The sequence below is a fragment of the Hyperolius riggenbachi genome, chromosome 12 (assembly GCF_040937935.1).
Source record: "Hyperolius riggenbachi isolate aHypRig1 chromosome 12, aHypRig1.pri, whole genome shotgun sequence".
Taxonomy (NCBI): Eukaryota; Metazoa; Chordata; class Amphibia; order Anura; family Hyperoliidae; genus Hyperolius; species Hyperolius riggenbachi.
In genome coordinates, this window is record NC_090657.1 from 35,634,500 (window position 1) to 35,658,138 (window position 23,639).

Below are 23,639 nucleotides of genomic sequence, written 5' to 3' on the forward strand. Positions count from 1 at the left end.
CATCTGACTTGCATTCAAGGCATGTATTTAGTTCCGGAGGGGCTCTGCATTGTCTCTGTTGGATTACATTTCAGGTGTATCCTTGAGCACTGTCACTTGTCTGTCTGATCATATATTGTACTAGGAACATAATTTAATTTGGAAATAAAGGTGTACTTTTTAGATTTGCATTCATTGAGACTATATCACTAATTACAAGCTCTTATTTGCAAGAATAACTGTAATATACCCTCATGACATAATACATATTGAAAAGAAAAAAAACCTGAATCCCCCATGAGGAGATGGGCTACTCCAAAACCTGTCAATTCTGTCAGATTTCTACTATCTACTACAAGTCACTGCAACATAGGAGAAAAGTAATTCATAGCTAATTTTACTCTGGGAGAAATGTTCTTTTTATCTATGTGTTTTCATATATTTTACAAGAAGGTATTCCACCCGGACCCCCCTCAAAAAAAGATTTGAATAAGGTGCATAGACTGCAAAAAACCTTACAAACATTCATAGTAGTACAGGAAAAGGTTACTGTAACAATTTGTGATTCTGCAGCCGCGGTGGAGAGCTCTACCACCGCGGCTGCCTCTCTTCCCCTGCCTGCTCGGTTCCCCGTGCCTCGGGCGTCTAGAGAACCGTGGACCCATTTATCCACGGATTTTGTGGGTGAACTTCCCCGTTTGGAGGGGAAGACGGTCATTTGGGTGGTAGTCGACAGATTTAGCAAGATGGCTCATTTCATTCCCCTAGATGGACTCCCCTCTGCCCAGGAACTGGCAGAACTCTTCATTCAACACATTTTCCGATTACATGGCATTCCGGAAAATGTGGTGTCAGATAGGGGCAGGGGCGTAGGGCCTGTGGTCGCAACGGTCGCCTCGGCGACCGGGCCCGGCTCCTGAAGAGGCGGGGGAGGGGCCCGGGGGGCCCATGTCCGTTTGGACTCGGAGATCCCTGCGTGCGTTATTGGGAGGGGGGAGCTGCAGCCGTGGGGAGGGCAGTCCGACCTCTCCCCGGGCCCCCTCCCCTCCCCCTCAGATGCAGAGTGCGCAGCGCACGGAAGCGCTGTAGGCAGAACTCACCTGCCTGCGTTCCAAGCGCCGCTGGTCTCCTCCCGCTCTGCATAGATCTGCTGTTACACACTGCTTCCGGCTAAACAGGAAGCAGTGTGTAACAACATCTATACAGAGCGGGAGGAGACCAGTGGCGCAGGGACGGAGGTGAGTTCCGCCTACAGCGCTTCCGTGCGCTGCGCACTCTGCATCTGAGGGGGAGAGGAAGGGAGGGAGAGGGCAGCTAGCGACCTACCTACCTACCTAACCTACCCTGGGGGGCCAGCTACCTACCTAACCTATCCTGGGGGGCAGCTACCTACCTAACCTACCCTGGGGGGCCAGCTACCTACCTAACCTATCCTGGGGGGGCCAGCTACCTACCTAACCTATCCTGGGGGGCCAGCTACCTACCTAACCTATCCTGGGGGGCCAGCTACCTACCTAACCTATCCTGGGGGGCCAGCTACCTACCTAACCTATCCTGGGGGGCCAGCTACCTACCTAACCTATCCTGGGGGGCCAGCTACCTACCTAACCTATCCTGGGGGGCCAGCTACCTACCTAACCTATCCTGGGGGGCAGCTACCTACCTAACCTATCCTGGGGGGCAGCTACCTACCTAACCTATCCTGGGGGGCCAGCTACCTACCTAACCTATCCTGGGGGGCCAGCTACCTACCTAACCTATCCTGGGGGGCCAGCTACCTACCTAACCTATCCTGGGGGGCCAGCTACCTACCTAACCTATCCTGGGGGGCCAGCTACCTACCTAACCTATCCTGGGGGGCCAGCTACCTACCTAACCTATCCTGGGGGGCAGCTACCTACCTAACCTATCCTGGGGGGCAGCTACCTACCTAACCTATCCTGGGGGGCCAGCTACCTACCTAACCTATCCTGGGGGGCCAGCTACCTACCTAACCTATCCTGGGGGGCAGCTACCTACTCTAACCTATCCGGGGGGGCAGCTACCTACTCTAACCTATCCTGGGGGAAAGCTACCTAATCTATCCTGGGGGGCAGCTACCTAACCTATCCTGGAGGGCACCTACCTCATCTAACCTATACTGGGGGGCAGCTACCTAATCTAACCTATACTGGGGGGCACCTACCTATCTAACCTGGGGGCACTTAATTGTCTAACTTGTATTCGGGGCACCTAGCTAGCCTATACAGGTGGCAACTATACTGGCTACCTATATTGGAGGCACCTACCTAACTAACCTATACTGGGGGCACCTACCTATCTAACCTATGCTGGGGGCAACTATTCTGGCTACCTATATTAGAGGCACCCACCTAGCTAACCTGTACTGGCGGCGCCTGCCTATCTAACCTATACTGGGGGCAACTATACTGGCTACCTATGCTGGAGGCACCTACCTGGCTAACCTATACCGGGGGCAACTCTACTGGCGTACCTATGCCTGGCTACCTATACTGGGGGGACCTATAGCTGGCTATAGGGATTCGGATATGTGTGTGCGTCGGGTGTTGCCGGGGGAGGGGGGCTGTTGTTGCCGTGGGGGGGGGGGGCCTACATCCAGATTCCGCATCGGGGCCCAGAGGTTTGTAGCTACGCCACTGGATAGGGGAGTCCAGTTCGTGTCTAGGTTCTGGAGAGCTTTTTGCCATCATATGGGTATGAATCTGTCTTTCTCGTCCGGCTACCACCCACAGACCAACGGCCAGACTGAGAGGGTCAATCAGTCGTTGGAGCAATTCTTAAGATGTTACGTGGCAGACACTCAATTAGAATGGGCAAAGTTCTTGCCATTCGCAGAGTTTGCACACAACAATTTGAATACCTCTTCGGGCTTTTCGCCTTTCCAAGTGGTCACGGGGAGGTCTCCTAAGTTTTCCCCGTTACCAGTGGTCTCATCTCCTTTCCCTGCACTGGAGAACCGGCAGGGATCTTTAAAGGAGATTTGGTTAATGGTAAAAAATAATTTGGAGAAAGCCTTTCAGATTCAGAAAAAGCAGGCAGACAAGAGACACTCTGTGGAATGGGATTTTGTGCCAGGGGACATGGTGTGGGTTTCTACCCGGCATTTGGCCCTAAAGCAACCTTCAGTTAAATTGGGTCCCAGATTTATTGGCCCATACCCCGTTTCCAAAAAGATCAATGATGTGACCTATATGATTGCATTGCCATCCAGTATGAGAGGTGTAAAATCTTTTCATGTGTCTTTGGTGAAACCGGCTGTGCATGTGAATTCCTCTCCACCCCCTTCCCCCCCCGTGGTGATTGATGGTGAACCTGAGTACGAAATTGAGCGAATTTTGGATTCCCGTTGGGTGCGCAATTCGCTTCAATATTTGGTTCATTAGAAGGGGTATGGGCCTAAGGAGAAATCATGGGTACCGGATCGTCGCATGCATGCTGAGGTGTTGAAGCGGGAGTTTCATGATTCGCACCCTGAAAAACCATGTCGGACGTGTCCGGAGTCCACGCCTCAAGGGGGGGGGGGGAGTACCGTAACAATCTGTGATTCTGCAGCCGCGGGGGAGAGCTCTACCACCGCGGCTGCCTCTCTTCCCCTGCCTGCTCGGTTCCCCGTGCCTCGGGCATCTAGCACGCCGAGGATGGGCTTGTCTCCTGCTCACATGGTCGCAATAGGGCGTGCGCGTGCGCATCGCCGCAACCTTTATTCCTCAAAGAGAGGCGTCAGCTGACCGAAGGGTCGGCTGACGTCACTGGAGGCGCCGGCCGCTCCTGATTGGCTGGGCAGCGGGGGCGTGCCTCAGGGACTCCTCAGCTTCAAAAGAGCTGAGGAGTCACTGGCAGCTTGTCTGCTGTTGCGATCACTTCGTGTTAGCGCTCAGACCTTAGTTAGATCCGGTGTGCTTTGATCCGGGAGGAAACCGGGGATTTCACACAGTGATAGGATTGTGCATTATATGGTTATTATCTGTTTATGACTCTGGCTTGTTTCTGACTATTCTTACTCTCTAGTGATTCTGTACCTTTGCCCATCTGACCTTGTTGCCGACTCTGCCTGAATATCGTTACCTCTTTCTGCTCAGTGATTCTGTACTTTAGCCTATCTGATATTGTTGCCGACTCTGCCTGAATATCGTTACCTCTTTCTGCTCAGTGATTCTGTACTTTAGCCTATCTGATATTGCTGCCGACTCTGCCTGTTAACCGTTCTTCTCTGCCTCCCGATTCTGTACTGTATCTGCCTGTCTGTTACCAAACCCGATTAGTCTGACCTTTCTACTCACCAGTGAGCCCTTGTCACTGGTGAGGTGTTCGCTGTGCTGACTAGAGATGGGCCGAACCTCCGATTTTAGGTTCGCGAACCGGGTTCGCGAACTTTCGCGTAACGTTCGGTTCGCGTTAAAGTTCGCGAACCGCAATAGACTTCAATGGGGATGCGAACTTTGAAAAAAAAAATAATTATGCTGGCCACAAAACTGATGGAAAAGATGTTTCAAGGGGTCTAACACCTGGAGGGGGGCATGGCGGAGTGGGATACATGCCAAAAGTCCCGGGTAAAAATCTGGATTTGACGCAAAGCAGCGTTTTAAGGGCAGAAATCACATTGAATGCTAAATGACAGGCCTAAAGTGCTTTAAAACATCTTGCATGTGTATACATCAATCAGGTAGTGTAATTAAGGTACTGCTTCACACTGACACACCAAACTCACCGTGTAACGCACCGCAAACAGCTGTTTGTGTAGTGATGGCCGTGCTGGACTGGTGCGCACCATGGCGAGAGTGCAGGTTTTGGTGGCTTTACAGCCCATATGGTCGCCTGGCTGATGTAGCTGAATGACAGAACAGTGACTGTCCAGCTGATCAAATTTGGTCTGACCACAATGAAGCAACGACCTTATTATCTTTTGTGTGCCCCCCGAGACACTCATCTAGGCGCCTGTCATTGCTTCATTGTGATACGCAAGCCCCTTCACCACGGCAAGGTAATGATCACGAAGGGGAATGGGCGCATGTACATGCCTTTTCTTTTGTTGTTGCAGCTGCCCGCAGTGCAGCCAGAAAAATTAGGCAGTCATGTACACGCACCAGAAAAATTATTACAGCGGCTGCTGCTAGCAGCGGCCTAAAAAATTCAGCAATCCGCCTGGAGTCCCGGGCCCTGTTGGTGGTGGCGGAGAAGGTAGTCAAGCGGCCTGCAGGCAGACATGCTGTGTGGAGGGACTGGGAGCGACTTAGTCTTCTTGGGGCAGCCCAGGCAGCCAGTCACACGGCGTGCAGGCAGAGATGCTGTGTGTGCGGGGACTGACTTAGTCTTGGGGCGGGCAGCAGCCCTCCGGGATCCATGCCTCATTCATTTTGATAAAGGTGAGGTTCTTAACACTTTTGTGATTTAGGCGACTTCTCTTCTCTGTGACAATGCCTCCAGCTGCGCTGAAGGTCCTTTCTGACAGGACGCTTGCGGCAGGGCAGGAGAGAAGTTGGATGGCAAATTGGGACAGCTCTGGCCACAGGTCAAGCCTGCGCACCCAGTAGTTCAAGGGTTCCTCATCGCTGTTCACAGCAGTGTCTACATCCACACTTAAGGCCAGGTAGTCGGCTACCTGCCGTTCCAGGCGTTGGTGGAGGGTGGATCCGGAAGGGCTACGGCGAGGCATTGGACTAAAGAACGTCCGCATGTCCGACATCACCATGAGATCGCTGGAGCGTCCTGTCTTTGACTGCGTGGACACGGGAGGAGGATTAGTGGCAGTGGTACCTTGCTGGCGTTGTGCTGTCACATCACCCTTAAAGGCATTGTAAAGCATAGTTGACGGCTGGTTCTGCATGTGCTGCATCCTTTCCACCTTCCGGTGAGTTGGTAACAGGTCCGCCACTTTGTGCCTGTACCGAGGGTCTAGTAGTGTGGCCACCCAGTACCGCTCATTCCCCTTGAGGATTTTTATACGGGGGTCCCTCAACAGGCAGGACAGCATAAAAGACGACATCTGCACAAAGTCGGATCCAGTACCCTCCATCTCCTCTTGCTCTTCCTCAGTGACGTCACGTAAGTCAACCTCCTCCCCCCAGCCGCGAACAATACCACGGGAAGGTTGAGCAGCACAAGCCCCCTGCGACGCCTGCTGCGGGTGTTCTCCTGCCGCCGTCCCCTCCTCCTCCTCCTCCCCCAAAGAAACACCTTGCTCATCATCCTCTGAGTCTGACTCGTCTTCTGCACACGACTTCTCTTCTTCCTCCTCCTCCCCCCTCTGTGCTGCCGCAGGTGTTGAGGAAACAGCTGGGTCTGATGAAAATTGGTCCCATGCCTGTTCCTGCCGTAACGGTTCCTGGTCACGCTCATTCACAGCTTCATCCGCCACTCTACGCACAGCACGCTCCAAGAAGTAAGCGTAGGGAATTAAGTCGCTGATGGTGCCCTCACTGCGGCTCACCAGGTTGGTCACCTCCTCAAATGGCCGCATGAGCCTGCATGCATTTTTCATCAGTGTCCAGTTGTCGGGCCAGAACATCCCCATCTTCCCAGACTGTTTCATTCTACTGTAGTTGTAGAGGTAGTGGGTGACGGCTTTCTTCTGTTCTAGCAGGCGGGAGAACATGAGCAGGGTCGAATTCCAGCGAGTCGGGCTATCGCAAATGAGGCGTCTCACCGGCATGTTGTTTTTCCGCTGAATTTCTGCAAATCGTGCCATGGCTGTGTAAGACCGCCTCAAATGCCCACAGAACTTCCTGGCCTGCTTCAGGACATCCGCTAAGCCAGGGTACTTTGCCACAAATCTTTGAACAACTAGATTCATGACATGTGCCATGCAGGGTATGTGTGTCAGCTTCCCCATATGCAAAGCGGCAAGCAGATTGCTGCCGTTGTCGCACACCACGTTGCCTATCTCCAGGTGGTGCGGGGTCAGCCACTCATCCACCTGTTTCTTAAGAGCAGCCAGGAGAGCTGCTCCAGTGTGACTCTCCGCTTTGAGACAAGACATGTCTAAGATGGCGTGACAGCGTCGTACCTGGCATGCAGCATAGGCCCTGCGGAGCTGGGGCTGTGTAGCTGGAGAGGAGAACTGCCACTCAGCCAAGGAGGAGGAGGACAGCGAAGAGCATGTAGCAGGAGGAGAGGAGGTGGCAGGAGGCCTGCCTGCAAGCCGTGGAGGTGTCACAATTTGGTCCGCTGCGCCCTGCTTGCCATCGTTCACCACCAGGTTCACCCAATGGGCTGTGTACGTAATGTAGCGGCCCTGCCCGTGCTTGGCAGACCAGGCATCCGTGGTCAGGTGTACCCTTGACCCAACACTCTTCGCAAGAGATGACACCACTTGCCTCTCAACTTCATGGTGCAGTTGGGGTATGGCCTTTCTCGAAAAATAAGTGCGGCCTGGCATCTTCCACTGCGGTGTTCCGATGGCCACAAATTTACGGAAGGCCTCAGAGTCCACCAGCTGGTATGGTAACAGCTGCCGAGCTAACAGTTCCGCCACGCCAGCTGTCAGACGCCGGGCAAGGGGGTGACTGGCCGAAATTGGCTTCTTCCACTCAAACATTTCCTTCACGGACACCTGACTGCTGCTGTGGGCAGAGGAGCAGTGGAGGAGGGTGCCTGTGAAGGTGCAAGGGAGAAAGCGGCAGAAGCAGATGATGCAACTGAAGGAGGAAGAGGAGAAAGAGGGTGACTTTTCTTTTGTGTGCTGCTGCAGCTTTTGCTCAGGTGGCCATCCCATTGCTGTTTGTGCCTTTTCTCCAGGTGCCTTCGTAAGGCACTTGTCCCTACGTGAGTGTTGGCCTTTCCACGGCTCAATTTTTGTTGGCAGAGCGAACAGATGGCTTTGGTCCGATCTGAGGCACACACATTAAAAAATTTCCACACCGCTGAGCCACCCTGGGATGTGGGCACTATGGGGACCTCAGTAGCTTATGCTGAAGGGCAAGTTGGCTGGCTGTACATAGGTGGCGATACATGGTGCCGGACTCTGCCACCAGCTGTTTCTGACGAAGAGCTGCCCCAGCTTCTTTCAGCAACTTCTCTCCTCCTACTACTCTCTGACTCCCCCTCTGAACTGTCCCCCTCTTCATCTCCTCTATTGGGAACATACAGAGGATCCCTGTCATCGTCAGCATCGTAATCATCCTGCCCAGCTTCGCTTGCCTCAGAAAAATCCAAATATGCACCATCAGTAGGTCCTTCATCCTCCTTACACGTTACATCCATAGTGTTGCCGCGTAACGCAGACATATGAGCTGGTGAAAAATCATCTGGCTGTAACAACAATGGCTGTGCATCAGTGATTTCACCACTAAATAATTCTTGCGAAGTGTCAAATGCAGCGGAAGTGGTGCTAGTAGTAGTGCTGGTGGCTGAGCAAGATGAGGTGTTCTGTGTCGCTAAATACTCAACCACGTCCTGACAATCTTGGGAGGTGATGGGACGTGCCTTCTTCCGAGCACTGTACTGTGGGCCAGGTCCACACGAAATTACATTTACACGACCTCGCGCAGACCTGCCGGGTGGCCTTCCTCTGGCTCTGGCACTACCTCTTCCTCTACCTGTTTTGTCCATATCGGGTATGCACGGAGTGGTATATCACACTGCGTGCACTCACGTAGGTAGGTGGGTTCACTTAACTGCACAGGTATGCGCACTGATGCGGTGGGTTCACTGAACACAACAGGTATGCAGTGGCGGGTTCACTGAACACAACAGGTATGCAGTGGCGGGTTCACTGAACACAACAGGTATGCAGTGACGGGTTCACTGAACACAACAGGTATGCAGTGGCGGGTTCACTGAACACAACAGGTATGCAGTGGCGGGTTCACTGAACACAACAGGTATGCAGTGGCGGGTTCACTGAACAGTACAGGTATAGAGTGGCAGGTTCACTGAACACAACAGGTATGCAGTGGCGGGTTCACTGAACACAACAGGTATGCAGTGGCGGGTTCACTGAACAGGTATGCAGTGGCGGATTCACTGAACAGTACAGGTATACAGTGGCGGGTTCACTGAACACAACAGGTATGCAGTGGCGGGTTCACTGAACACAACAGGTATGCAGTGGCGGGTTCACTGAACAGGTATGCAGTGGCGGGTTCACTGAACAGTACAGGTATACAGTGGCGGGTTCACTGAACACAACAGGTATGCAGTGGCGGGTTCACTGAACAGTACAGGTATACAGTGGCGGGTTCACTGAACAGAACAGGTATACAGTGGCGGGTTCACAGAACAGGTATGCAGTGGCAGGTTCACTGAACACAACAGGTATGCAGTGGTGGGTTCACTGAACAGGTATACAGTGGTGGGTCCACTGAACAGAACAGGTATGCAGTGGCGGGTTCACTGAACACAACAGGTATGCAGTGGCGGGTTCACTGAACAGGTATGCAGTGGCGGGTTCACTGAACAGTACAGGTATACAGTGGCGGGTTCACTGAACACAACAGGTATGCAGTGGTGGGTTCACTGAACAGGTATACAGTGGCGGGTCCACTGAACAGAACAGGTATGCAGTGGCGGGTTCACTGAACACAACAGGTATGCAGTGGCGGGTTCACTGAACAGTACAGGTATACAGTGGCAGGTTCACTGAACAGAACAGGTATGCAGTGGCGGGTTCACTGAACAGTACAGGTATACAGTGGCAGGTTCACTGAACACAACAGGTATGCAGTGGCGGGTTCACTGAACACAACAGGTATGCAGTGGCGGGTTCACTGAACAGGTATGCAGTGGCGGGTTCACTGAACAGTACAGGTATACAGTGGCGGGTTCACTGAACACAACAGGTATGCAGTGGCGGGTTCACTGAACAGGTATACAGTGGCGGGTTCACTGAACAGAACAGGTATACAGTGGCGGGTTCAAAGAACAGGTATGCAGTGGCAGGTTCACTGAACACAACAGGTATGCAGTGGCGGGTTCACTAAACAGGTATACAGTGGCGGGTCCACTGAACAGAACAGGTATGCAGTGGTGGGTTCACTGAACAGGTATGCAGTGGTGGGTTCACAGAACAGGTATGCAGTGGTGGGTTCACAGCACAGGTATGCAGTGGCAGGTTCACTGAACAGGTATGCAGTGATGGGTTCACAGCACAGGTATGCAGTAGCAGGTTCACTGAACAGGTATGCAGTGATGGGTTCACAGCACAGGTATGCAGTGGTGGGTTCACAGAACAGGTATGCAGTGGTGGGTTCACAGCACAGGTATGCAGTGGCAGGTTCACTGAACAGGTATGCAGTGATGGGTTCACAAAACAGGTATGCAGTGGCAGGTTCACTGAACAGGTATGCAGTGGTGGGTTCACAGTACAGGTATGCAGTGGTGGTTTCACAGAACAGGTATGCAGCCAGCCAGGAACAAGTTAAGCCTAACTAATCTTTCCCTGAGAGACAGTCTGCAGCAGCTCGCCCTACTCTCACTAACGCAGGCAGCACACGAGTGACCGTAATGGCCGCCGCTGCCTGCCTTATATAAGGGGGGGTGGGGCTCCAGGGGCTAGTGTAGCCTAATTGGCTACACTGGGCCTGCTGACTGTGATGTAGAGGGTCAAAGTTGACCCTCAAGGTGCATTATGGGGCAAACCGAACTTCCGCAAAGGTTCGCCAGCGGGACACGAACGCGAACCACCGAAGTTCGCGTGGAACCGTTTGCCGGCGAACCGTTCGGCCCATCTCTAGTGCTGACAGTGCCCACCAGCTCCTCTGGTGAGGTATAGTCAAATCTCTCAGTACTTACTGTTCACACCAATCACTACACTCAGTACAATAAAGTGTGACTAAGGTCTCGATATTTTTCAGTGTTGCTATATTTGCATTATTGGTGATTCTGCAGATCACCATATAATCAGGTATAGCATCTGTATTATTGGTGATACTGCAGATCACCACATATCAGAAATCTGTTCCGTGCTGACCCATATATTACAGTTACAATATCTATTAAGTTTTTATTGCCTTTACACCAATAAGAGGATTCAATTTACTTCTTGTACTTGTGGAAGGGACACGTGTGCAGGAAGGGATTGTGAGTCTCTGTGGTTGGTACAATGACAACAGTAAAGGTGCATATACACACATCCAATTTGGATTGGCCAATTATCGGCCAATTTTACTACTTCCAAGTAGTATGCAAGCTGACCTACATAATTGTTCATAGTATTCAAAATCTGTTGGCTCTCATATTACATACAGTAAGGGGGTAAAATTAGCCAGATTGGCTAATCAAAATTTGTTATGTGTACGCACCCTGAAAAATCTAATATTGGTTCTAATTAGGGATGGGGAAAAAAATCCTCCTAACGTCAATCTTTACAAGAATGGAATCTGAAGCCTGGTATACACTTTCAATTATTAGACAGTTTATTACCAATTTGAACACCTCTGTGTAATATAAGGGTTTACCTACACAATCTGCTCATAGTATTCCATATCTGTTGACCCTTATACTACATGGAGAGTGGTTAAATTGGTCAGTAATTGTCCAATCATAATTGACAGTGTGTACCTGGCTTAAAGGATACCCGAAGTGACAGGTGACATGATGAGATAGACATGGGTATGTACAGTGCCTAGCACACTAATAACTATGCTGTGTTCCTTTTTTTTCTTTCTCTGTCTGAAAGAGTTAAATATCAGGTATGTAAGTGGTTGACTCAATCCTGACGCAGACAGGAAGTGACTACAGTGTGACCCTCACTGATAAGAAATTCCATCTATAAAACTCTTTCCTAGCAGAAAATGGCTTCTGAGAGCAAGAAAGAGAAAAAAGGGGAATTTCTTATCAGTGAGGGTCACACTGTAGTCACTTCCTGTCTGAGTCAGGACTGAGTCAGCCAATTACATACCTGATATTTAACTCTTTCAGACAGAGAAAGAAAAAAAAAGGAACACAGCATAGTTATTAGTGTGCTTGGCACTGTACCTACACATATGTGTATGCACCACATATCCTATTTTGATTGGCCAATTTCACCATTTTCATGTAGTATAAGAGCTTACCTATACAATATGTTGTATAATACCTACATATGTTAATCGTATTCAGAATATGCCAACCTTCATACTATGTAGAGGTGCTAAAATTGGTCAGCGATTGGCCAATCAAAATTGCATGTGTGTACGCAACGTAAATCACCTAAATAGACCAGTAAATCTTTTTTTTTAAAGTTTGTATCTGGGGAAATATGACTAATTCCATCTGAAGGTGTATTAAGATGGAACAACCAGAGCAAAAAGAGTTAAAAAATGACTATATTCTTTCCCCCCCCTTTCTGAAAACCTAATTTGACTTGACATAAATCAGTTCTGAAGTTTTTCCATGAACACGCATCGGCCCGGTATCCGAGTGGCAGGTAATAGAATGAAATCAATCTGTGCAGTTATAGAGCACCCACTCCTATAGTACTGAGTGATCCTCTTGACAAATAGTTAATCTCCATCTCTCTGAAGGGCAGGAGGTGTACTGACATCACCAGCAGAGGGGGCAATGGGGAGGGGGGGGGGGAGGCAGAGGAGAATGCCAGAGGGTGGATCCAGCCTGCAGTGCCCATAATAAAAGGGTGACCAGGTGCTGCAGACAGCCAGAAGCATCTAACTCTGCTCCATCCAAGCTCTGAGAGAAGACTGCTGCAGGTAAGGCATTGCTCATACTGTAGGTGCTAGGAGTAGGGTCATAGGGTGCAGCCCTATACCCTTCCTTGCATGGAGTTGTACCATTTTTAACTTTATGTTTTGTTTTTGATTATCAAGATAGGAAGATTGTTTTTTTCTGTAAAGCCAAAATTGAAATTTATGTCATAAGGGTATGCTAAACCAGCATGGCAGCTATAAAGTAAGCTCTCACACCACGTCTGCTTCTCATAAGGACTTAGGGCTAGAGCACACCAGAGCGGTTCTGGAGCGTTTGTTTTAAACGCCTGCAGGGGAGAAACCGCTTGGCTAATGAAAGTGAATGGGATGGTGCTCACCAGAGCGGGTCATTTTTCCCACAAACGCAAACTCGGGGGCTGCAGCATTTTTTACATTTCCGAGGCATTTCTGCCTCAATGCTAAATATAGGAAAGTGGAAAACCGCTCTGAAAAACGCTAGATCAGAGCGGTTTTCCAGGCGTTTTTGGTACAGAAGCTGTTCAGTAACAGCTTTACTGTAACAATATATGAAATCTGCTACACAAAATCGCTCCAAAAACCGCTAGGCATGTTTAGAAAACCTCTTCTAACATGCCTAGAATCGCTCTGAAAATCTGCTTCAAAAACCTCTAGCGTTTTGCGGATGTGCTAGAAGTTTTTGGTGTGCACTGGGTCTTAGTCAGCATGGAGTTTGTATGTATTCCATGCTTCTTGGCAGCTAAAGTTTCTTCCCTCCAGTAGTGAATGGGGGGGGGGGGGTTGTGTCCCCATCAGCAGACCTGAGAACAAATCAGGACGTCAGATGTTAACATGTGACAAAGTATACTGAATATCATATTCTATGAGCTGATCAAAGATCAGTTCCTGCAAAATGCATTCATAGTCTATGATATCTGCAGATCATCATACACACCTCGTTTAACAGACATTCATCTGCAGATCTGACAATCATCTGCAGATCTAAAAATACATCCTGGTGGATCTGATCTGCAGATGAATGTTCCAGATCCAACTGACCGACTATCGTGCAGGTTGGCCACATGTGTACAAGTCGTTTGAACAACTTGTTTTTTTGAATGCGGATATGGTGTGCAGGCAGTATTTTAAAGTGACTCTGAGCTCATCTAAAAAATAAAAGTTGTACTCACCAGGGGCTTTCTCCAGCCCAGTGCTGGTCGGGAGGTCCCACGCCGGCGTCCTGGCTCCTCTCCTTCTCCCCGCTCCAGAATGGCTGACAGGCCGCAGCCCGGGCGACACTCTCCCGAGTGTCGGGCTGCTTCTTCCGCATATGACGCGGATTACGTCACACGCCGGCCGGCGTGAAAGTACTGCACATGCGCGATTAAAGCGTGCATGCGCAGTACTTTCACGCCGGCCGCCGTGATGACGCGAGGCGGCCGGCGTGTGACGTAATCCGCGTCATATGCGGAAGAAGCAGCCCGACACTCGGGAGAGTGTCGCCCGGGCTGCGGCCTGTCAGCCATTCCGGAGCGGGGAGAAGGAGAGGAGCCAGGACGCCGGCGTGGGACCTCCCGACCAGCACTGGGCTGGAGAAAGCCCCTGGTGAGTACAACTTTTATTTTTTAGATGAGCTCGGAGTCCCTTTAAATGAGTAGGTTATTTAGTTTGTCAGCGCTTGTGTACGCAATGGTTGTGCAAATAAGTTGTGCAGTTCGTCATCTTGGGTGTCTGGTCATGCATTAAGTTGCACGTGTGTACATACCTTTAGGCATTAGGTGGAGGGTTCCAGTGAAAATTGGTGCTGAATACTGCATAGTATAATATCGGTAATCTAAATTACCGAATTGTTTTACTACTAGCGCCACCACCTGACGCCCAACCCATGCTACATCCCTGCAATACGTACTCGCCACCTATTGCTAGAACAAGACAAGTTGGTCACTGATCTTGAAGCAGCTAAGGCAGCTTTAGTCTTGTGTATTTTGTGGCAATTGAAAAAAAAGGCTGATCCAAGAAGATATATAATGGTATAAAAATGTATGATTCTCCAAATATTTAGTAAATTGTGTTTTAGGGCTGGGATCGATTTTTGCTTTATTTTTGGATCACCTGCAATCCTAAAAATAGCTTTGCCAAGTTCCAACCAAACTTGACCCATAAAACAGTTATTGTGTCTAGTACTTTGCTTCTGTACACTGTTTGATATTAAGGCACCAGATGAGCATAAAATCATTAAAAACAGTTTAAGAGGAGAGGTAGTGGTGGACTTTTCTCTCCAAAGTAGACTCGACAGGGTCCTCTAAAAAAAGTTATTTAATCAAATAACTCTACAAAGTATTTGCAACACGTTTCATGGGCTACAGCTTCATCGGGTAATACATTTTTATTTTATACGTTTTTTTGCCTGATGAAGCCAGTTTTAGACTGAGAAATGAGTTGAAAATACTTTGCTGTTTAATTATTTTATGCTCACCTGGCGCCTCTGTTCTAATATTGCTGATATCTTGAGGCCACCCTTGGTGGTGGGTGTCACCCCGTTTTCTACATCTACGGAGAGTGAGATTCTTAAAACCGAGTAGGGTCGGGTCTAATCTCCTTACCTGCAAGTGGTTGCCTTAGTGGTAACCTACCTTTGTGAGTACATTTCCACCTATATAATTCTGTACATATCATTCAGACATGCTGCACTATTTGGGCTTTCGATCTTTTTTCTTTTCAAGTTATTGCCTTGTTTGCCATTAGAATTCACCTTGTTCAATTTTGGCTTAGAGTCACTGGAAAAAAAATTCAGCCAGATACTTACCTAAAGAGAGGAAAGGCTCTGGGTCCTATAGAACCTTCCCCTTTCCTCTCCCAGTCCCCTCTTTTAAGCAGCAGCTCTTCCGTTTGAATCCCCCGCCACAGGGGACTAAAGCTGGCCATACACTGGCCCGATTTGCGCCCGTTTCGACAGCAGATTCGATCACTGGGATCGAATCTGCTGCCAATCGTTCACGCTACACGCCGAATTTCGATCCATTCCGTCCGATCCCGTCGATCGCGCCATGCGGAAAATAACCGTCGATCGCCCGCGGGTAAAGAGCGCATCGCTAGCGGCGTTCGAGTGCCCGACGACCGACGCAATAGAACTGCAATACATTACCTGCTCCGCCGGCACGACTCCCGGGTCTCCGCTCTTCTTCTCCGTCTCCGCTCTGGTCTGGTCCCCGGCGTGCTTCCCTTCTTCCTGTCCCGGCAGGAAGTTTAAACAGTAGAGGGCGCTCTACTGTTTAAACTTCCCCCAGACAGGAAGAAGTAAAGCATGCTGGACCTGGAGACCAGAGCGGAGACGGAGAAGAAGAGCGGTGACCGGGGGCAGTCGCACCAGCGGAGCAGGTAATGTATGCGGGGGGGGGGAAGCGGCGGCAGCACCACCACCACCACAGATTGTGAACGGTTTCAGGCTGAAATCGGTTCACAATCTGTTTGCAGTAAAGGTAGCCATACGATCCCTCTCTGATCAGATTCGATCAGAGAGGGATCTATCTGTTGGTCGAATCTGATGGCAAATCAACCAGTGTATGGCTACCTTAAGGAAGCCGAATGCTCGAAGACAGGCAGCTCTGTACTACTGAGCCTGCGTGAGCGAGCGAGAGAGCAGTACGGATCTGCCCGTCTTCGGGAGCACCCAGGCTCCAGAAGACTTCCAAAGCCTCCTTCGGCAGCAGATAGAGCAGTATTTGACCAAATTGGTCAAATACTAACGGGAGCCAGCACCGGAACGTGTGGACCGGAAGAGGAGAGGGAAGGTTCTATGCAGTGTTCTCCAACCCTGTCCTCAAGGCCCACCAACAGTGCATGTTTTGTGGAAATCCACAGAGGTAGTTAATCAGCTCTGCTGAGACTCTAATTACCTCACTTGTGTCTGTTTGTGGTTTTCTGCAAAACATCACATTGCTAGTATTGTCTCGCACTCACTAAAGGATCAAACGCATAGTCTTTAAAAGGGACTTCGAGGAGTGCCCGAATTTAAAAGAAGAGGTCCTCCTGGCTCCACTCTTTCAGCCTCCGCCGGTTAATGACGCATGACGTCATCACGCCGGCTGCTTCACGTCATCACGCCGGCTGGCGTGACAGGTCTGCGCTTGCGCGGGTTTTCCGCCGATAACGCGGGTCCGGCAGAGGCTGAAGGAGAGGAGCCAGGAGGACGCCGCGGGACCTCGCTACCTACGGTGAGCTGGAAGATGCCCCAGGTAAGTGTATTATTATGCGTCAGCTGAAAAGAGGGTTGACACCTTCTATGCAGTATTCAACAAGGAGTTTGGCTCCTCGCTAACACTCGCTGACAGTGATGTGTATTGTCTGGGATCAGTAGCAACCACATCCCAGATAATACACATCGCTGTCAGCGAGTGTTAGAGGAGCCAGACTCCCAACTTCCTATGCAGGCAGGGCCGGCGCTACCATAGAGGCAAAGGAGGCAACTGCCCCAGGGCCCCAGAGCCTGTAGGGGCCCCCAGTGGCTACAAGAGGAAAACATTTTTTTTCAAAAAGACCTTATAGTTTTGAGAAAATCGATTTTAAAGTTTCAAAGGAAAAAAAATACACATTTAAAAACCCACCGACTTTAACGGTTAATAGCAAATCCACCTTAAATGCTAAAAACCCTAAATTTGCAGGTTAAGAAGATCATTGGGAATAATAGGAAAAAACTATTTTTCAAAAAGACCTTATAGTTTTTGAGAAAATCAATTTTAAAGTCTCGAAGGAAAAAAGTATAGTTTTAAATGCGGTAAATGTCACTTTTAGTAGCAAACCTAACGGTAGTGTAATTTTACATGCATCAATAGAAAGAGCAATACATTTCCTGACGAGGTTTCCAGGGGGTTTATACGCAGCCGCAGCGCTTTGGCCAGGGATCGCTATACAGCCGCAATATGGCTGTATGAAGAGCCCTGGCATTTTTTCCTATTTTCCCCCAAAAAAATTATGTTGGAGTGTGGGAATTTTTTTTTTTATTATTATTATGTGGGGTCCACCCTCCTGAAACTTTTTAACCCCTTGTCCCCCATGCAGGCTGGGATAGCCAGAATGTGGAGCTCTGACCGATTGGGACTTCACACCCTGACTATACCAGCTGCAAAACAGGTCCCTTAATGACGATTTTTGTTCCGGGGTATATGTTGGGGGGGCCCCCAGGTTTATTTTGCCCTGGGGCCCTATTGTTGCTTAAACCGGCCCTGTATGCAGGAACGTTTGCACAGAAGCAGACAGATCTTTGCCTTGATAAAGGGGTCCTATGTGGCTCTGAAATGTTGGCAATATTTTTTACATGGAACCAAGATTAAGTTTGGATGTGCCAGCTTTCTTCCTTGTTGATTTCCGCAAACCATGTCCTGTTGGTGGACCTTGAGGACAGGGCTGGGGAACTGTGCTCTTTAGGACCAAGAGCCCTCCCTCTCCTCAGGTAAGTATCTGGTGGATTTTTTTTTTGTTTAGTTCCCATTGACTTTTTTAAAATATATATAAAACAATATACAAAATATGCAAATCTTTACCTGAGGGATTTCTGTGGAACATAGGCCGTTTTTCCCTCTAACACTTTTTTCTCTATATACTCTCCTCTTCTGCAGGTATGGACATGAAGGTTTGTGTTAGTATCTTGCTAGCCATACTTGCCACAGCAGCCCTCTGCAAACCAATGACAGAGCTGGAGTCCTCAAGGCATGAACTGCAGAGGAAGAGTTCCATCCCTTCTGAAGTCAGCAGGCGGGACCTCCTAGCTTCCCTGTCCCACGAACAGAAGCAGCTTCTCATGTCACAGCTACTCCCCCATCTGCTTGCAGGTAAATTCAGCAACATGGAAACAGACAGGAAGTTCTGGACAGGGTTCTATGCAGATGTGTGGCTAGCCTAGAGGCTAGCAGCACATTCTGTCGCAATGAAGGGGGTAGGAGGCCCAATGGGGCACGATGGAGTGGGAGGGGGAATGTGGTAGAACAAGAACATTGACCTCGGTTAAGAGGATCATGCAGTTTGGGTTTCTCGCTGACGCTCTGGAGAGGTTTGGGGGCTGCCATACAAACTAATTTATTTTCAGAAGTGGCCCGAACCGGCCAATAAACGTTCTCAAAACGGTCCTTAGGCCACATCAACAGGGTGACAGGGTGTTTTTTGTGGGTTATCTCTTGGGAACACAGCTAATTAAAGTATCTAGATAGCTTGAAGCTTAGGAACAGGTGAGAGAATCCTGCTTCAAAGGGTTTCCATAACCATAGCCGGCCTTTGATATGAGCGACCGGAGCGGTCGCTCAGGGCGCCAGCTTCCAAGGGGGCGCCTATAGCTGATTTCCTATGCTGAGGGCACCTATAGCTTTATTGAGGGCTCCAACACCTGGCTACCTATACTGGAGGCACCTACGCCTGGCTACCTATGGGGGGCATGGAGACCTTCAACTGACTTCCTATACTGGGGGCACCTATGCTTGGCAACCTATATTGAGGGCACCTACACATGAGATCCTATACTGGGGCACCTATTCCTGGCTACCTACCTATACTGAGTCTGAGGACATTTTTTTTTGGGGGGGGGGGGGGGGGGGCGCACTGCGGCTGTAGCGCGTGGTGCAAATTGACAGTGCTGTGCTATCATTCTAAATGGGGGGAAGGCGGCTAACTGTCCCACTGTTTTTATTAATATTCCTGAAAGCTTCTAGCCTTCATTTTTAAGCGTATTCAGGATAATGCACTCTTTCCATCCATTCGTGGTTATTAATAGTATTTTTTCTATTATACATACGTGACACAGAGATCTGAGCATTTGGCGTGATGTGTCACGACGTCAAAAAGGTTGGGAACCACTGTTCTAGGAGATATCTCAGGAGAAAAGAGGAATTGCATATGGTCCTGTGTGTGTGTGTATACGTGCGTGCGTGCGTGCATGCGTGTGTGTATATGTACGTGGGAAGAGGATGAAGGGGGGCGAACAAAAATCAGGTTTTGCTCAGGGCGCTATGAAACCTAAGGCCGGCCCTGTCCATAACCACAAAAAAACGAAGGTGAGATACTTACCTCAGTAGGGAGAAGTCTCTGGATGATCCAGAGCTTCCCCGATCTTCCTACACTCCTCCTGCACTGTGCAGGTACCCTCAACATTAAAGAGACTCTGAGCACCTCTCATGGGCATGCCTTTAAGACTCCGACCAGTAGTGCAAAGTACTTAAAGAGACTCTGAAGCGAAAATAAATCTTGCTTCAGAGCTCATAGTTAGCAGGGGCACGTGTGCCCCTGCTAAACCGCCGCTATAGCGCCGCTAAACGGGGGTCCCTTCACCCCCAAACCCCCCACTGCGACACTTGGTCGCAGACTTGGTCGCTCCTGGAGGCAGGGCTAACGGCTGCAGCACTGCCTCCAGTCGCGTCTATCAGCGGCGCAGTGAAGGAAGACTGAGAGGGGCGGGGGAGAGGCGGAGATACGCGCTGACAGACACGCGTGGGGCAGGGCTGCGGCGGTTAGCCCTGCCCCAACCAGGAAGCGCTCCCCCGCTGAAGCGAGGGGATTTGGGGGTGATTTGGGGGTGAAGGGACCCCCGTTTAGCGGCGCGATAGCGGCGGTTTAGCAGGGGCACACGTGCCCCTGCTATCTATGAGGTCTGAAGCGAGATTTATTCTCGCTTCAGACTCTTTTTAAAGATGCATACCTTTCTGTAGCTTGTGCTCTCCTCTTTCATTTGATGAATAAATCGCCACTCTACACCAAATCGTTTTCGTTAGATTTCAATTTAAAAATCACGGCTGCCATCTTGGCTATGTTATAACTTCTGGGTCACCCCTGTCTTCTCTGTTAGAGAAGTGCATCACTGAATGAAGCAGGAAGAGGAAGTGACATGCATGGCCATTGCATGAGGCTCCTCCAGAGGGGTCCCAGCACGACTTTGTTGGAAGTCGTCTGTCTTAAAGGCATACCCATGAGAGGTGCTCGGAGTCCCCACTCGTGGTCACTGTTACCTCAGTGTACAAGTGCAGCCGCACTGTGCAGGTGCAATGTACGGCCCCCGCGCAGTAACATAAAGCTACTTGTGCATGTTTTTGTTTTTTTGTGCATGAGCGGCTCTGCGCTACTGCGCAGGCGCAAACCCACTGGCAGTGCAGCCATACTCATACACGGAGGGGACCGTGACCACAAAGATGAAGAGGGCCCAAGAGGAGTCGCAGATGATTGGGAAAGCCTATGGACCATCCGGAGGCGTTCCCCTACTTATGTGAGTATGGATCTTTGCCTCTGAATAGCCCAGAGGCTTCCCATATCTTTGTACACCATACCGTTCCAACGTCAGAACCCTCCAAACAGATTTGACTTGGGGTATTGATTGTTTAGAAATACGCAGCTTTCTGCATGACCAATTAGTTGCACAAAGCAGGAGCTCTTAGTCATTTATAAGACCTCCATATCCAGTGATTAGGAAGAGCCTCAGGTCCTCTTTTTTAGCATATTCTGTTAGAAACACTGTGGGATGGCTGTATTCAGGGAAGCAGCCTCTGGGAGGGTGGGGGGGAGGGGCAGAGCTGTGGAGGGCCCCAACTACCAACCTCCCCTTTCTCTGATACAGAGGACCATCCTCCAGATCAGGTGTTTTTGTGGTTACACTTGTTGGTGAGAATTACTGTTATGGGTGTGACGATCATGAAGGCCACACTTGTTTTATGACCCTTGTGAGATGGGCCCCAAGGTCCTGAAGGGCACCAAGGAGAGGAAATGGAAGTGGTGGGAACAATGAAGGGACCTCATCAAGGTTTGGCTTGAATTGTAATTTCGCCTCTAGCTGTATTATGTATGAACAACAGACGATGCAAGTAAGATGAAACGTTTACTAATCCTTACAATCTATAGAGCTGAACTGAAGGAGCTGCTGATTTTTTTTTTCTCAACAATAGTGGCGTTTTGCTTTAAAGAGAATCTGTACTGTCCGATTTGTACAATAAAAAACATACCAATCGAGTCACTGTGATCTCCTGGATCCCTCTTTGCCGTTTCCCCCGCCAGTTTTAGGCAGTGTTTACAAACCAAAAACATAGCTGCTAACCAAGAAAAGTGTGTGTGTGTGTGTGTGTGTGTGTGTGTGTGTGTGGTGTGTGTGTGTGTGTGTGTGTGTGTGTGTGTGTGTGTGTGTGTGTGTGTGTAGGTGTGTGTAGTGTGTGTGTGTGTGTGTGTGTGTGTGTGTGTGTGTGTGTGTGTGTGTGTAGGTGTGTGTAGTGTGTGTGTGTGTGTGTGTGTGTAGTGTGTGTAGGTGTGTGTAGTGTGTGTGTGTGTGTGTGTGTGTGTGTGTGTGTGTGTGTAGTGTGTGTAGTGTGTGTGTGTGTGTGTAGGTGTGTGTGTGTGTGTGTGTGTGTGTAGTGTGTGTAGTGTGTGTGTGTGTGTGTGTAGTGTGTGTGTTTTTTTGTATTTAGTGTACAAATAATGTTTTACAATTCTATAAATATGTGTATGAAATTGGCAATAGTGAAAACGTTAATCTTCTCTATTTCAAAAGTGAAACTTAAAATAACGTTTATTAAAAAAAAACGATAATATATGTTTAATCGTTATAATTGTATATTATTGTGATTAACCTTCATTTATGGTTTCTTCGTATAATAAAATCTGAAAATATTGTTTATAACGATGATATAAATATAACTACGTTCGTAATAAGTGCTGTAAAACATTAGTAAGTATTACTAAAATGTTACTAAAACTATACCTAACCCTACTCTCACACAGAACCCTCCCTGTACCTATCCCTAACCCCTAGACCCCCCTGGTGGTGCCTACACCTAAGACTCCCCTGGTGGGGCCTACACCTAAGACTCCCCTGGTAGTGCCTAAACCTAAGACCCCCCTGGTGGTGCCTAAACCTAAGACTCCCCTGGTGGTGCCTAAACCTAAGACTCCCCTGGTGGTGCCTAAACCTAAGACCCCCCTGGTGGTGCCTAAACCTAAGACCCCCCTAATGGTGCCTAAACCTAAGACCCCCTGAATGGTGCCTAAACCTAAGACCCCCCTGGTGGCCCCCTTTTTTCCTGCTCGGCGCCCATTAAACGTTATTTATTATGGGAGTGAATGGTGGCGCCCTTTTTGTCCACTAGTTGCCTGCGCCCTTTTTTACCGTTCTATATATATATATATATATATATATATATATATGTGTGTGTGTGTGTGTGTATCTCATGTTACAGTATACTACAAGTTTTTATTACATAGTGAATTATCTGCACTACAGTCAGGAAATCTCACAGTTTCTTAGCATGGGCAGCTCCCTCCCTCCTCAGACAAGCTGAAAATGAGAGCAGAGGCCTGTCTGTGAGGGATAAACAAAGCACACTCACAGAGCCTGGAGGGGGTGTGCATAACTTTTCCCTATCACAGCAGAGGCAGTGCATTCCTCTCTGGGTTGACAAAGCTTGACAAAGAAAAGATTAGCTATATTACAGAGATAGTGCAACTAGAAAAGGCTGCAGTAATCCAGACCACATTAGAACAGGTGTAGGAACTTATAGGATAGAAGAAATAAGGCTGAACATTTTGTTACAGAGTAACTCATACTGTGCATTGCTTAGTGTTTGTAGTTTGTAATAAACTATTTTCTTGTATAACGACTCTTCCTAACCATTTTCCTGTACACTACAGAAATTTCCAATGGTGAAGGCCATCTTCATCCCATGCATGACCGAGACTACGCTGGATGGATGGACTTTGGCCGCCGGAGTTCAGAAGACACAGATGCTTAATTCTTTTACTTACCCCCATGTTTTTCTTTTACTGCTGTGAATGCCCCAGCAAGGGGACAATGATGCTATTAAATTATTGGTCTGAGTATTCAGTGTCCATTCTTTTTAGACCCGTTATAATTTAATACCCTGATCAATACTGCACTCTTTCATTTCACAGGGCACCAGCTGGGCATACGTGTGAAATGAGTTTTGGGAATTTTTTTCACTGGGTGAAGTCACTAGTAAAATATCATCAATACTGCCGATATTTTACTAAAGCTTTTTCAAACCTGCTTTTCACTCTAACCCTCTCCCTACCTACGCCTAACAC

At 49.1% G+C, this 23,639-nt stretch overlaps 1 protein-coding gene across 3 annotated transcripts in view; it reads left to right on the plus strand.

The window, feature by feature from the left end:
- The window catches only part of LOC137541628 (gastrin/cholecystokinin-like peptide), a 36,386-nt gene extending 12,985 nt beyond the window's left edge, over positions 1-23,401 (plus strand). For 2 of the 3 annotated variants that reach the window (XM_068263026.1, XM_068263028.1), the window contains exons 2-3: positions 18,194-18,406; positions 23,226-23,401. In XM_068263026.1, coding sequence (XP_068119127.1) covers positions 18,196-18,406; positions 23,226-23,326 — 312 coding nt within the window. In that variant the 5' untranslated portion in view covers positions 18,194-18,195 and the 3' untranslated portion in view covers positions 23,327-23,401. Of the gene's footprint in view, positions 1-12,543; positions 12,624-18,193; positions 18,407-23,225 lie in introns of those variants that run through there. The other variant, XM_068263027.1, reaches the window with a different exon arrangement.
- Positions 23,402-23,639: the final 238 nt, after the last annotated feature.